At 52.7% G+C, this 11,545-nt stretch overlaps 1 protein-coding gene across 3 annotated transcripts in view; it reads left to right on the forward strand.

The window, feature by feature from the left end:
* CCDC155 (coiled-coil domain containing 155) overlaps positions 1–11,545 on the forward strand; it is a 28,234-nt gene that overhangs the window by 661 nt on the left and 16,028 nt on the right. For 2 of the 3 annotated variants that reach the window (XM_014550525.1, XM_014550526.1), the window contains exons 1-7: positions 1,278–2,515; positions 2,997–3,183; positions 3,634–3,698; positions 4,735–4,801; positions 5,066–5,227; positions 5,741–5,858; positions 6,150–6,200. In XM_014550525.1, the coding sequence (XP_014406011.1) occupies positions 2,338–2,515; positions 2,997–3,183; positions 3,634–3,698; positions 4,735–4,801; positions 5,066–5,227; positions 5,741–5,858; positions 6,150–6,200 (828 nt within the window). In that variant the 5' untranslated portion in view covers positions 1,278–2,337. Of the gene's footprint in view, positions 1–1,277; positions 2,516–2,996; positions 3,184–3,633; positions 3,699–4,734; positions 4,802–5,065; positions 5,228–5,740; positions 5,859–6,149; positions 6,201–11,545 lie in introns of those variants that run through there. The other variant, XM_005879517.2, reaches the window with a different exon arrangement.

Here is an 11,545-nt window from a genome sequence, read left to right on the forward strand (position 1 = left end):
TAAAATAGATTGGAAATGCTTTTTTTCCCCCATGCTAAGTCTTCAAGGTCTGGTGTGTGCTTTATGCTACTAGAGCACCTCAGTTGCTCTATTAGAGCAACTTTTTATGCCTAAGGTGCTCTTTTTATGCTGGCCACAGTTCAAGTGCTTACAAACAACGTGCGGTGGGTGCTACGCTAGAACAATGCCTGACGCATAGTAGGAACTCGGTTACTGTCCTAGAATTGGCTGGATGCAAACCACATGCATGGGAAAGCCGCTCCTGGACCAAGATGCTCACACGCTCGCCCAGTGGTTGCCCTCTCTGAAACTCATTGGCTAAGTGGGGAGCCCAGTGTGATGGGGGATGAGGCTCCCACCCTCGGGGAGAGGCAGGGCCCCTTTCTTAGAGGCTCCTAGTGTCCAGCAGCAGCAGAACCTGAGTGTTTTCTTGGCCCCAGGCTTGAACTGCAGCCTCAGGAGGTTTTCTGGGTAGGAAGGTAGGAAGCAGACACCTGGGTGGGGAGACCCGAGTGCCTACTGACGGAGTGACCGGCATCTAAACTTCTCTGGCACCAGCAGAGGGCGTGCAGCCACTGAGGAACCCGTGGGCCAGGGCTGAGCCAGCTGGGCAAGGCTCCTGAAGGAAAGGGAGGGAACACCCAGGGGAGATGGAGACAGAGGAAGACTCTGGGGAAAAAGACACAGAGAGACAGCATAGGAAGGAGAGAGAAGGCTGGGGAATGAACGGAGAGTCTCAGAGACATGGGAAGAGAAGCACAGAGACACAAGGAAGAAAATAGAGGCAAGGGACATGGGGAGAGAGATGGGAAGGAAAATGGAGAGAAAGAGCAAGAGAGAAAACTAGAGAAGGGCAGACACAGAGACACAGAGAGAGGTAGAGACACTGAGGAAGGAGATGAAAGAAAACAGGAGAGAAGCACAAGGACATCTTCCTGCGGGGCCCTGGGAAGAGACTGTAGACATACGCGGATCCTCAGACCCCACGTGATCTGTAACCAGACAGTCCTGGGTTGACTCTGGGTTGCTCTCCCTGGCTAAGTGGCCCTGGCAAGTGACTTTGCTGGGCCTCAGGGTCCTCCTCCATCACATGGGTTCACTGCACGAGGAAGAAACAAGAGGGCAGGGAAAGCCCTGGCACGGGCCCTGGCGTCTCCCCTAACTGGGTTCCTACTCCCCTTCCCAGGGAGCATGGGCTCCACCCCGCGGGGCGGAATTGGAGCTCACTACGAAGAGCCTGTGAAGAGTGGAATGAGAAAGGTCCTCACGTTGAACTTTTTTATGCCTAAGTCTCCTTGCCTATAAAGTGGGGCCCATGCCAAACCTTCTCTACTAAGCTTCCACGACATGCCAGGCTCTCCGCCAGGGCTTTTCCAGATTTTATCTCATCCATTTTCTAAGAGGGAAGGAACACCACCCCCATGTTCCAGATGAAGAAACTGAGGCTCAGAGAGGCTGGGCCCCTGGCCTGGGTTGTCCATGTGTCTGCCAGACCCTGTAGCCTGCGCTCAGCCCAGTGCTGTACCCAGCAGTCCAGGGGTCTGAAGGTCACTTCCAGCCCTCAGAAGGATGCTGGGCTGTCCCAGTGGTTCCTGAGGTAAAGGATCTCCTCCCATATCGTGGCATATTTATTGAGTGCCTACTCTGCAAACACTGGATACAGCAGTGGACAAACGGACCCTGGGATGTGCATATTGCGTGTGTGTGCGCACGCATGCGCATGCTCTTCACACACACACACACACACACACACACCTCTAACCCTCCCAGTCCTGGGGAGCAGGATCACTCTACCCCACCTCCCTGCCATTTTATTGGTTGGGAAACCACAGCTCCAAAAAGAGAAGCAACTTGCCCACAATAGTGCAGCTGGGCTCTGAGCTCCTGGCCCTGGGCTCCCCTGCGGCCAGCTTCAACTGGGCATGATGAGAGGAGAGAGACCCGGCCCACCAGGCAGGCTAGGGGACCGGAGATGCAGCAGGCAGAATCGATCCAGGCTGCCAGAATGTTATCGGATTGTTCCTGGCTTCTGGGCCCTCCTTCACCCTCAGCTCCTCCCAGAATCCTCTCTTCTTTGCCCTCCCCTTCCTGTAGCCCCTCTGAGTACAGCCTGGGAGGCAGGGGAAAGGAGGAAAGGGTGATTTGCTCATTCTTCTCTGGCTTCTGAGTGGGTTGGACACAAAGGAACAGACAGCAGGGGGGGCTTCCTGACCTGAAAGATGGGGCCCACATCCCCAGGGTGGAGGGGTGCGGAGGTGACTCGAAGACCCTCACATTGCTGCCCCCGCCTGAAGCTTCCTGCTGTTCCCCACCAGCGGAAACTCCAGGCCGCTGGGAATGAACTTCTCCCCTCTGCAGGAGCCAGGCCACTCCTCTCCTCACGGGTGGACTGGCCCTCTTGTCTCCTCAGTGTACCTCTGGGAACAGCCGGAGGAGGGGCGCCTAGAGACACCGCTCAGCTTAGAGGATCAAATACTCAACTCTATGTTCGAAGCTTGTGACCCCCAGAGGACAGGTGGGAGGGGCAGGGTGGGCCTGGGAGCACTGGGTGTGGGGGAGATAAGCAGTAATAAGGGGCAGAGATGGGGGGCTTGGAACTGGGGAGCCTTAGAGAGAGGGATGGGGGTCTTATAGGACGGTGATTATGGGAAGCTTCAGGAATGAGTGGATAAGGGCATGGAGGCCTTTCAGGCAAGGACAGTGGGGGAAGAAAACTTGGGGGATATTAAGAGAAGAGGGTAGGGCTTCAGTGCTTGGGGGAGGAAGGAGGGGAGGGTAGCCACTGGGGGCATAGCTGATTCTCTTTGGTCCACCCTCTGAGGTGGATCTGATGACTTGTGAAAACGTGGACTTAGAGGAGGGAAAGGACCTGCCCAAGTTGTCCCAGCCGGGCTGTGGTGCAGGGGTGCCACCAGCCAGCCAGTGATGGCCTAATGTCCCCAACTCCCACGCCTCCCCACCTGCCCCCGTTCCCTCATGGCATGCTCTGTCTCCAGGCTCTGTGGCTGTGACCCGCGTACTAGCCTACCTGGAGGCTGTGACAGGACAGGGCCCCCAGGATGCACGCCTCCAAACACTGGCCTGCAGCCTAGACCCCAGTGGGGAGGGCCCTCAGGCCACCGTGGACTTGGACACCTTCCTGGTCGTCATGCGAGACTGGATCACTGCCTGTCAGCTGGATGGGTGGGTCCCTGTACCTCCACCCTCACCTGGGAAGTCCTTCCTAAGCTCTAACCTCATACCTACTTACTGCAGCCAGCACCCTTTGGGCACAGGGACCTCCTGTAGTTGGAAGGAGGCTGAGGAGAGACAAAGTAAAGAGATGGGGTAGGGGAGCAGCAGAGTGTCTGAGGACAAAGTGCATGTGAAGGGGGTCTGGGAAACAGACATAAAAGGGGCTGGAAGGAGGAAAACGGGGGCGATGGGTTAACAGATGCCCCTCACCATCCCTTCTCCAATCCCAGTCCTTGCCCTCCTGCTTTGCCATCTGGCCCCAGGCGCTAGCCATCTGGCCCCACCTTCCTCCCTGTGGAGCTTACTCACCTAACCTGGCCCCTCCTCCAGCCGCCCAAAAACCCCTGCTGGGTTTGAGGATGGCTGCAGGGGGCTCTAAGCCTCATCCCTTTGATATAGAGGATTAGAGCTGGAAGAGGAGACTACCTTCGAGGGAGCCCTGACCTCCCAGCAGCTGCCATCTGGTGAGAATGCTTTATATAGAATGAAGGAGGCTGGCCCAGGGTCAGACAGTGGGGGGACTTCCCACTTGGCAACAGAGCAGGAGATAGAGTGGGACCCCAGGGACCTTTGCTCTAGCCTGGAGCTGTGAGTTTGGCCTTCTAGAAGCCTCCCCACCCTCCTTGAGCTTTGGGGGTTTATTCCTCCCGAGTTGTTTCCAAAGCCTTCTAACACCAACTCTATTATAGAGCCCCACCAGGTCCTGCCCACCTCTCCTCTCATCCAGCCGGGATGCCCCAGGCTACAGTCCCTTGCTCTCGCACTCACACACTCACAGACCTGCATTCCTTTCCTGCAGAAATCTGATAATCTGATTAGTTACTTGCCCTGCCGTTAGATTAGTTGACTTGCTTACCATTGTATCCCTAGGACCTCACACACAGGAGGTGCTCCGTAAACATGTGTTTGTGTTATATTCCTCCAGCCTTACAAAAACAAAGGCAAATGAAATAGAATTTACTTGGCATTCCTTGAACCTCCTCCCTTTGGGCTTAGGGGCCAAGGGAGGGCTGTGAGCAGGGGAGGGGTGGGTCAGCTCTGGGTGGGGGAAGGACAGAAGGGGGAAGCTGGAGGTGAGGAGGCTGGGGAGGAGGTTGTGGTGAGGGCCTGGGCCAGGGTGGGGGGTGGGGATAGAGAGGAGGGTGGAACACAGTTGGGGAGGAGGGGGACAGGGCCTAGGTCCCAGTGGACTGAAGGGGTGAGCAGGAGCAAGGGATCCAGGTGGCGAGTGTGGGGCGGGGGAGTGGGAGGAGGAACAGGTTTGGGGCCAGTGTTGGGCATGGAAATTACAGGGCTATCTGGGAGATCCAGCCTGAGCTCACGGATGAACAAGAGGCTTTTCTGATGTTGGGTGTAGTTACAGCCCTGGGAGCAGATGGGATCACCCAGAGCAAATGCTCTGAGGGTGGAAGCCAGACAAGGAACAAGCCCAGAGTCCTGGGGAGCCCCAATATCTAAAGTCACGGGGGAGCCCACCACCCTCTGTCTGTCTCCCTCCAGGAGGCGCAGACACGGAGGAGCCAGCCAACCTGGAGAGCTTCGGAGGCGAAGACCCCAGACCTGAGCTGTACCTATCCTCAGGCCCCCCTCTATCCTCCCCTGCCTATGCCCTCCAGCCTGCCCAGGGCCGGGCTAGGGCTTGGGGTCCTTTGGGAGTGGGTGAGGGATAGGGGCTGTGCTAACAGCTCAGGGAGAGCAGGGCAGTCTCCCTCCTGCTCTTTCTCCAGAAGAGCTTGTCTCCCCACCACCCTCACCACCTACCATCACCTGGGAAAGGTGGGAAAGGTGGCCGGGGGCTGTGGGTGGTGACCCTGGCCCTTCCTGCCCCCAGGCTGGGCACAGCTGACTTGCTGAGCAGCCTGGAGGACCTGGAGCTCAGTAACCGCAGGCTGGCTGGGGAGAACGCCAAACTGCAGCGCAGCGTGGAGACCGCTGAGGAGGGGTCTGCGCGCCTAGGGGAGGAGATTGTGGCCCTGCGCAAGCAGCTCCGCAGGTGGGCCGGGCCCGCGTCCGCCATCCTGTGCCCCTGTCCCTTCTGACCAAAGCCCAGCCTCGCTCTCCACTCCCTCCCTCTCCGTGTCTGTGACCCTGCACATGTCCCGTTCTTCTTTTCTTCTGTCTTGTATCTTTCTCTCTTGTCTCCCTGGTTCTTGTCTCTCAGCATCTCAAGTTCAGATTCTCTCTATTCTTCCCTCTCTGATCTCCATCTTAGCAGCCTATTTCTCTCCCTGTGCTCTGTCTTCCCGTGTCTGTCCTGTCCCCCTATTTTAGTCTCCCACTCTCGAGGACCTACCCCCTTAGTTTTTTAGGTAGAAATTGTCCTGTTCTCCAGGCTCAGCCCCCCCACATCCCCTTTTTTTCCCTCTGAGTCTCTGTCCCCTTCTCTCTGGGTCCCCATCCCCCTCTATCTCTGTCTGGGGTTTCTCTGTTGCTTCTGCCTCTGAGTGGATCTCTCCTGTGGTCTGTCTTCCTCTCTCACGGCTCACATGTCCCTGCCCCCACACAGTACCCAGCAGGCCCTGCAGTTTGCCAAGGCTGTGGACGAGGAGCTGGAGGACCTGAAGAGTCTGGCCAAGAGCCTGGAGGAACAGAATCGCAGTCTTCTGGCCCAGGCCCGGCAGACAGTAGGTTCTGGGCAAGGGGCACAGAGGTGCCCTCTCCCTTCCCTCTTTCTTGGAGTCTGAGCATCAGAGCCTGACGATGGAAGGGAAGAGGCAGAGGTCACCCAGGCTTCCTCCATCCCTCCACGACCTGCTTCAGGCTTTGCCGTTCCTCTAAAGACACAGGGGGCACCGGGAGCCATCAGGGCTCCCCAGCCCTGCTCCTCAGTGACCCAGGCCTGAGTGTGATCCCAGGGGAGGGGTAAGGGCAATATGGGGGTAAGGAAGCCCCAACAGAAGCCTTTGTCCTCTCAGGAAAAGGAACAGCAGCATCTGGTGGCTGAAATGGAGACCCTGCAGGAGGAGGTGAGCCAAGGCCCAGCGCCCAGCCCCGCCTCTTCCCAGTCCTACCCCCGGTGCCTCAGACACCCCAGCAGCCTGCAGACCAAACACCCTTCAGTCTGGTGTGGGAGACCCCAGGGTCCCAAGATGTGAATGTCCCTGAAGGTCGCATCACTGCATGTGAGAACTGGCACAGTTGGTCCGAGTGCAGGGTACGTGGTGGACTGCCTGGGTCCCCTCTCTGTGCCTCAGTGTCCTCACCTGTAAAAATGGGCAAAATAATAGAATCTCCCGCATGGAGTTGTGTAAGATTTAAACAAGGGGTGCTTGTAAAGCCTTGGACACAGCGTGAAAAGTGCTCAGTAAAAGTTTAGCTAGTGTTGTTCATATATTAGTTGTTGTTTTTTATGGTGGAAAGAACACAGGCCTTGAAGTCAGCCAAGTTCAAATCACATCTCTGCCACTTACATGACAGGCAACTTTAGGCATGTGACTACCCCTTCCTAAGCTTAGCTTTCTTATATATTTTTTAATCCTCACTTCAGGATATGTTTTTATTGATTTGTGAGCGAGAGGAAGGGTATGGGGGGGAGAGAGGGAGAGAGAAACATCAATCCGTTGCCTCCCACACACCTAACCGAGGATCAAAGCTGCAACCTTTTGGTCTATGGGACAACATTCCAACCAACTGAGCCACCCTGCCAGGTCCTTAGTTTTGTAGTATTTTCTAAGAACAGAGGAGAAGGGCATCTGTTCCATAGGGTTATTATGGGAATTAAATGACTGCTTTTAGCCCAGGGCCCAGTATGTAATATGAACAGTCCCAGTTCAACCTCACATCTGGTTCGAGCCACATTCCATCTGAGACAGAAAACATCATCTGAGTTCATTTTGTGCCTCCCACATACCTAACCGGGGATCAAAGCTGCAACCTTTTGGTCTATGGAACAACATTCCAACCAACTGAGCCACTCAGCCAGGTCCTTAGTTTTGCAGTATTTTCTAAGAACGGAGGAGAAGGGCATCTGTTCCACAGGGTTATTATGGGAATTAAAGGACTGCTTTTAGCCCAAGGCCCAGTATGTAATATGAACAGTCCCAGTTCAACCTCACATCTGGTTCGAGCCACATTCCATCTGAGACAGAAAACATCATCTGAGTTCATTTTGAGTCTACCTAGTCCTTTTAGGTGGAAACTGAAACTCATCCCTTGATGATGAATCTCGTCACTGTCCCCCCACGAGGTGGCATCTAAGTTGCTGGAGACTCAGGCAGAACCTTTGTGCTCCAGGAGGCGGCGGTCCTCACTCAACATCTGTTCTCTCTGCTGGGCAGGATTGATGTTCGTAGTCCCATCTAGTCCTTGGCCTTACTCACCACGGCATGCTGGCATCCACTGGGAGGCTGGCATTGCCTTCTCATCTCTGGACATATAGTCTTTGCTGCATCTGCTGGTGGTGGCCCCGTAAAGGCCACTGGGGCTCTCGCTCAGCCACTTCTGTACCCATTTAGGGCACAGCGAAGGTGTAGCTGTTTTCCTGTGACTCTGTGGCCATTGGGGCCTCCCTGGTCCCTCTCTGCCTCAACAACTCGCACAGTTGTTTCTATTCCATTATTCACATGCCTTGTTGCTTCTGCGACTGAGCTGGGAAACCCTCTCTCAGATTCCCACATGTCCCAGGGGTTCTGTGGTTCAAGTGCTTCCACTCTTTTCTTTTTAGTATATTTTTATTGATTTCAGAGAGAAAGGGAGAGGGAGAGAGAGAGAGAAGCATCAGTGATAAGAGAGAATCATTAATTGGCTTCCTCCTCACACTCCACACTGGGGATGGAGCCCGCAACCCGGGCTTGTGCCCTTGACTGGAATCCAACCAGGGACCCTTCAGTTCGCAGGCCAGCGCTCTACCCACTGAGCCAAACCGGGTAGGGCAAGTGCATCCATTCTTGCCCCCCTCGCAGCTAACCCTGAACTTGGGATGTCTCAGGGCCTACTTTCTCTCTGTTGCTCTCTTCAACTCTCCTGCGCCCCTCTCCCAGCCCTACTCTTCCTGACCCCTTCCCCCAAATCTTTGTCCTATGTCTACATATGGCTGTTACATTTAAATCTAAAAATGTTTCTACTATGGTTTTCTGGCTCTTCCATGAAAATTCCCTCCTTTGAGGCTATGGGAACTCGCTGCAAAACGGCTGCCACAGTGTGAGGCATGGGATACAGAGAGGATGTAACTGTTTCTTCTAGAAATTCTCTTTTTAAGAACCAGGGGCTTTTCCTAAAGCCTCTGGCAGAACCTCCGTCTTTGAGCAAAGTGGCAAGTGATAATAGCCAAGCCACTCCTGGTATAGCACAGCCCCTGATGGGTCGGGAATCCTGATTAACAAGCGGTTTGGAAGGTGTCTGGGTTGCTTTGGCAGCTCTTTGGCTTGTTTTTCTGTCTGTGGCCTTGTGATCACAGGGGGCTGTAACAGCTCCCAACTTCATGTTCTCATTCAAAGCAGGACAAGGAGGGGCAAAGGGGCTCAGCAAATGCTCCTCTCCTGGCTCTCTTTTCATCAGAAGGAAAAGCTTTTCCAGGAGTAACCCCACCACCACCACCAGCTGCCAGGGAGGCCAGGAGAATATCTTCAGCCTCTGGAGGGGGAGAATGGCTGCTGGGTCAGCTAACCTTCCCGACTCCTGAATCTGCCAAGATTTCCATCTTGATTCACCTCCAGGGCTAAGGCTGGGGACCCACCTGCCCACATGGAGAGAGGACCTCAATGAAAGCAGAAGAAGGAATAAGCAGGGTGAATGGCAGCCAGCAGTCTCTGCTCTTCCCAGCCCAGAAGGCCTGTTGCCAGATCAAGTGCCTTGAGCTGCGCCTGGGACATCCTAGGCGCTCGATAACTGGAGCTATTCTTGGATCCCTCCCCTCCACCTTTCTCCCCGCTGGCTGCTGCCTACAGAGCATCTATAGATCGAGTTCTCAAGTTACAGTAGAATAATGCTGGAGTAAGGGACACTCAGCTTTCCCTAGGAGAACCTATGGAGCAGGGCTCAGGTTACTGCAGAAGAAGGCAGGAGCGGCTGAGTAACCAGGTTCCCTGCCGAGTAGCCCAGGATCCAGCCTGCAAATCCCGACCAGGTGAACAGATGTTGACACAGCATTCCTGGCCCCTCCGTCCTTCCTCCGCCCTTCACCTGGCATCCAGGCTAGCTGGGACTGAGAGGGAGGAGGGCAGCTGATGGAGGACTTGCAGGGAAGCCGGGCTGGAGAGGAGGAGGAACTGGCCTTGGTATCCCCAGGGGCACCAGGACGAGGGCTGTGGCAAGGGAAAGCAACTGCCTCCGTGCCCAGAAATGCTCTCCCCATGATGCCTCATCAAACTCAGTGCAACTTGCTAGGTTTTTGTTGCCCAGAAACTCTAGAATGGAATTTGGGGCATTTTATTCTCAGTCCTATTTCATAGCTAGCCCTGCCCACTGCCTTCTCCTGGCCCACTTGTCCCCTCCCCCCCCCCCCCCCCCCCCCCCTCCCCATGATTCATCAAACTCAGTGCAACTTGCTAGGTTTTTGTTGCCCAGAAACTCTAGAATGGAATTTGGGGCATTTTATTCTCAGTCGTCCTACATAGCTAGCCCTGCCCACTGCCTTCTCCTGGCCCACTTGTCCCCTCCCCCACCCCCCCACCCCGCATAACTCTCTTCACCCTTGAGGATTCTGCCCCAGCACTGCCTCCTCAGGAAGCTCCTCATCAGGGCTCCCAGCAGGCCCAGGCCCTAGTCCTCATCAGAGTCTACCTCACGTTATCATCAGCTTCTGCGATGGTCTCCACCTCTAGTAATGAACTTGGGACTAGAGAAGCAGCTGGTTCCCCATTGTCACCCAAGGCTTCATCTGGCTCAGAGGAGAGTCGGGGGTTATAAGCACAGAATTTGGAGTCAGATTTGAGTTTGAGTCCACTTACCATGTGACCTTGGCCAAGTTTTTTAACCTCTCCGATCCTCAATTTCCTCTCTCAAATTGGGGATGATGGCAGTTAAAACTATGTTAGGACAGCCAGACATTACATTCTTCCTGAACGGCATATGACCTGCATCGCAACACCCATGAAATCTGCCTGCCAAAAAGTCGAACAAAGTCTGGACCAGGCCCTGGACCTACCCACCAGTTTACAGGAAATAATGAAGATGCGGGGACATGGAGAAGGAGAACACAATAAACCAAGTGCACAATTTCCACAAGACAAATAACCTGGTTTCTTCCACAAAAGAAGGACCCAAAAAATGCCAGGATTGGAAAGTGGAGGATCACTCAAGTTAAAAAGAATTGAGACATTTCAACCAAAAGCCTGTGGATCCTCATTCAAGCAAAATAAATGAAACACTTGAGGAAAAAAAAATTTAAAAAGAGCACAACTTGGTGTGAGATGGTACTAAGGAATTATTAATTTTGTTAAAGGTGATAATGGTAGGTATTGTGGTTTTGCTAAAGGTAGGGTCCTTAAGTAGGAGATTAAAATGCTGGAGTAGTTAAACGTGAAATAATATGATGCCTGGGATTTGCTTTAAAATAATCTGGTTAAACCCCAAACAAAACAAATGACCTGCATGATACAGAAGAAACAAACTGGGAAACTATATAATTATTGAAGCTGGGTGATTGGTAAAGGGTTTCATTACACTATTATTTTTACTTTTGTATGTGTTGAAAATTCATAATCCAAAGTTTAAAAAATATTTGTAAACATTTTTTCAATTACAGTTTACATTCAATATTATTTTGTATTGATTTCAGGTATATACATAGTGGTTAGACAATCATATGCTTTAAAAAGTGGTCCCCTGATATTTCCAGTACCTACTTGGCACCATTTATAATTATCACAATATTATTGACTATATTTCCTATGCCATACCTTACATTCCCATAACTATTTTGTAACTACCGATCTGTACCTAATTCCTTCACCTTTTTCACCCAGTTCCCTAAACCCCCCTCCCTTCTGGCAACCATCAATCTGTTCTCTGTAACTATAAATCTGTTTCTGTTTTGTTTGTTCACTTATATTGTTTAATTTAGATTCCACATAAAACTATTCTGAATATAACATTTACCAAACCCTTGATATATATCAGGCATTGTTCTTAATCAGCACTTCTTAACCTGTGGGTCGCGACCCCTTTGGGGGTCGAATGACCCTTTCACAAGGGTCGCCTAAGACCATTGGAAAACACATACATAATTACATATTGTTTTTGTGATTAATCACTATGCTTTAATTATGTTCAATTTGTCACAATGAAAATACATCCTGCATATCAGATATTTACATTACAATTCATAACAGTAGCAAAATTACAGTTATGAAGTAGCAACGAAAATAATTTT

This window comes from Myotis brandtii, unplaced genomic scaffold (genome assembly GCF_000412655.1).
Source record: "Myotis brandtii unplaced genomic scaffold, ASM41265v1 scaffold601, whole genome shotgun sequence".
Taxonomy (NCBI): Eukaryota; Metazoa; Chordata; class Mammalia; order Chiroptera; family Vespertilionidae; genus Myotis; species Myotis brandtii.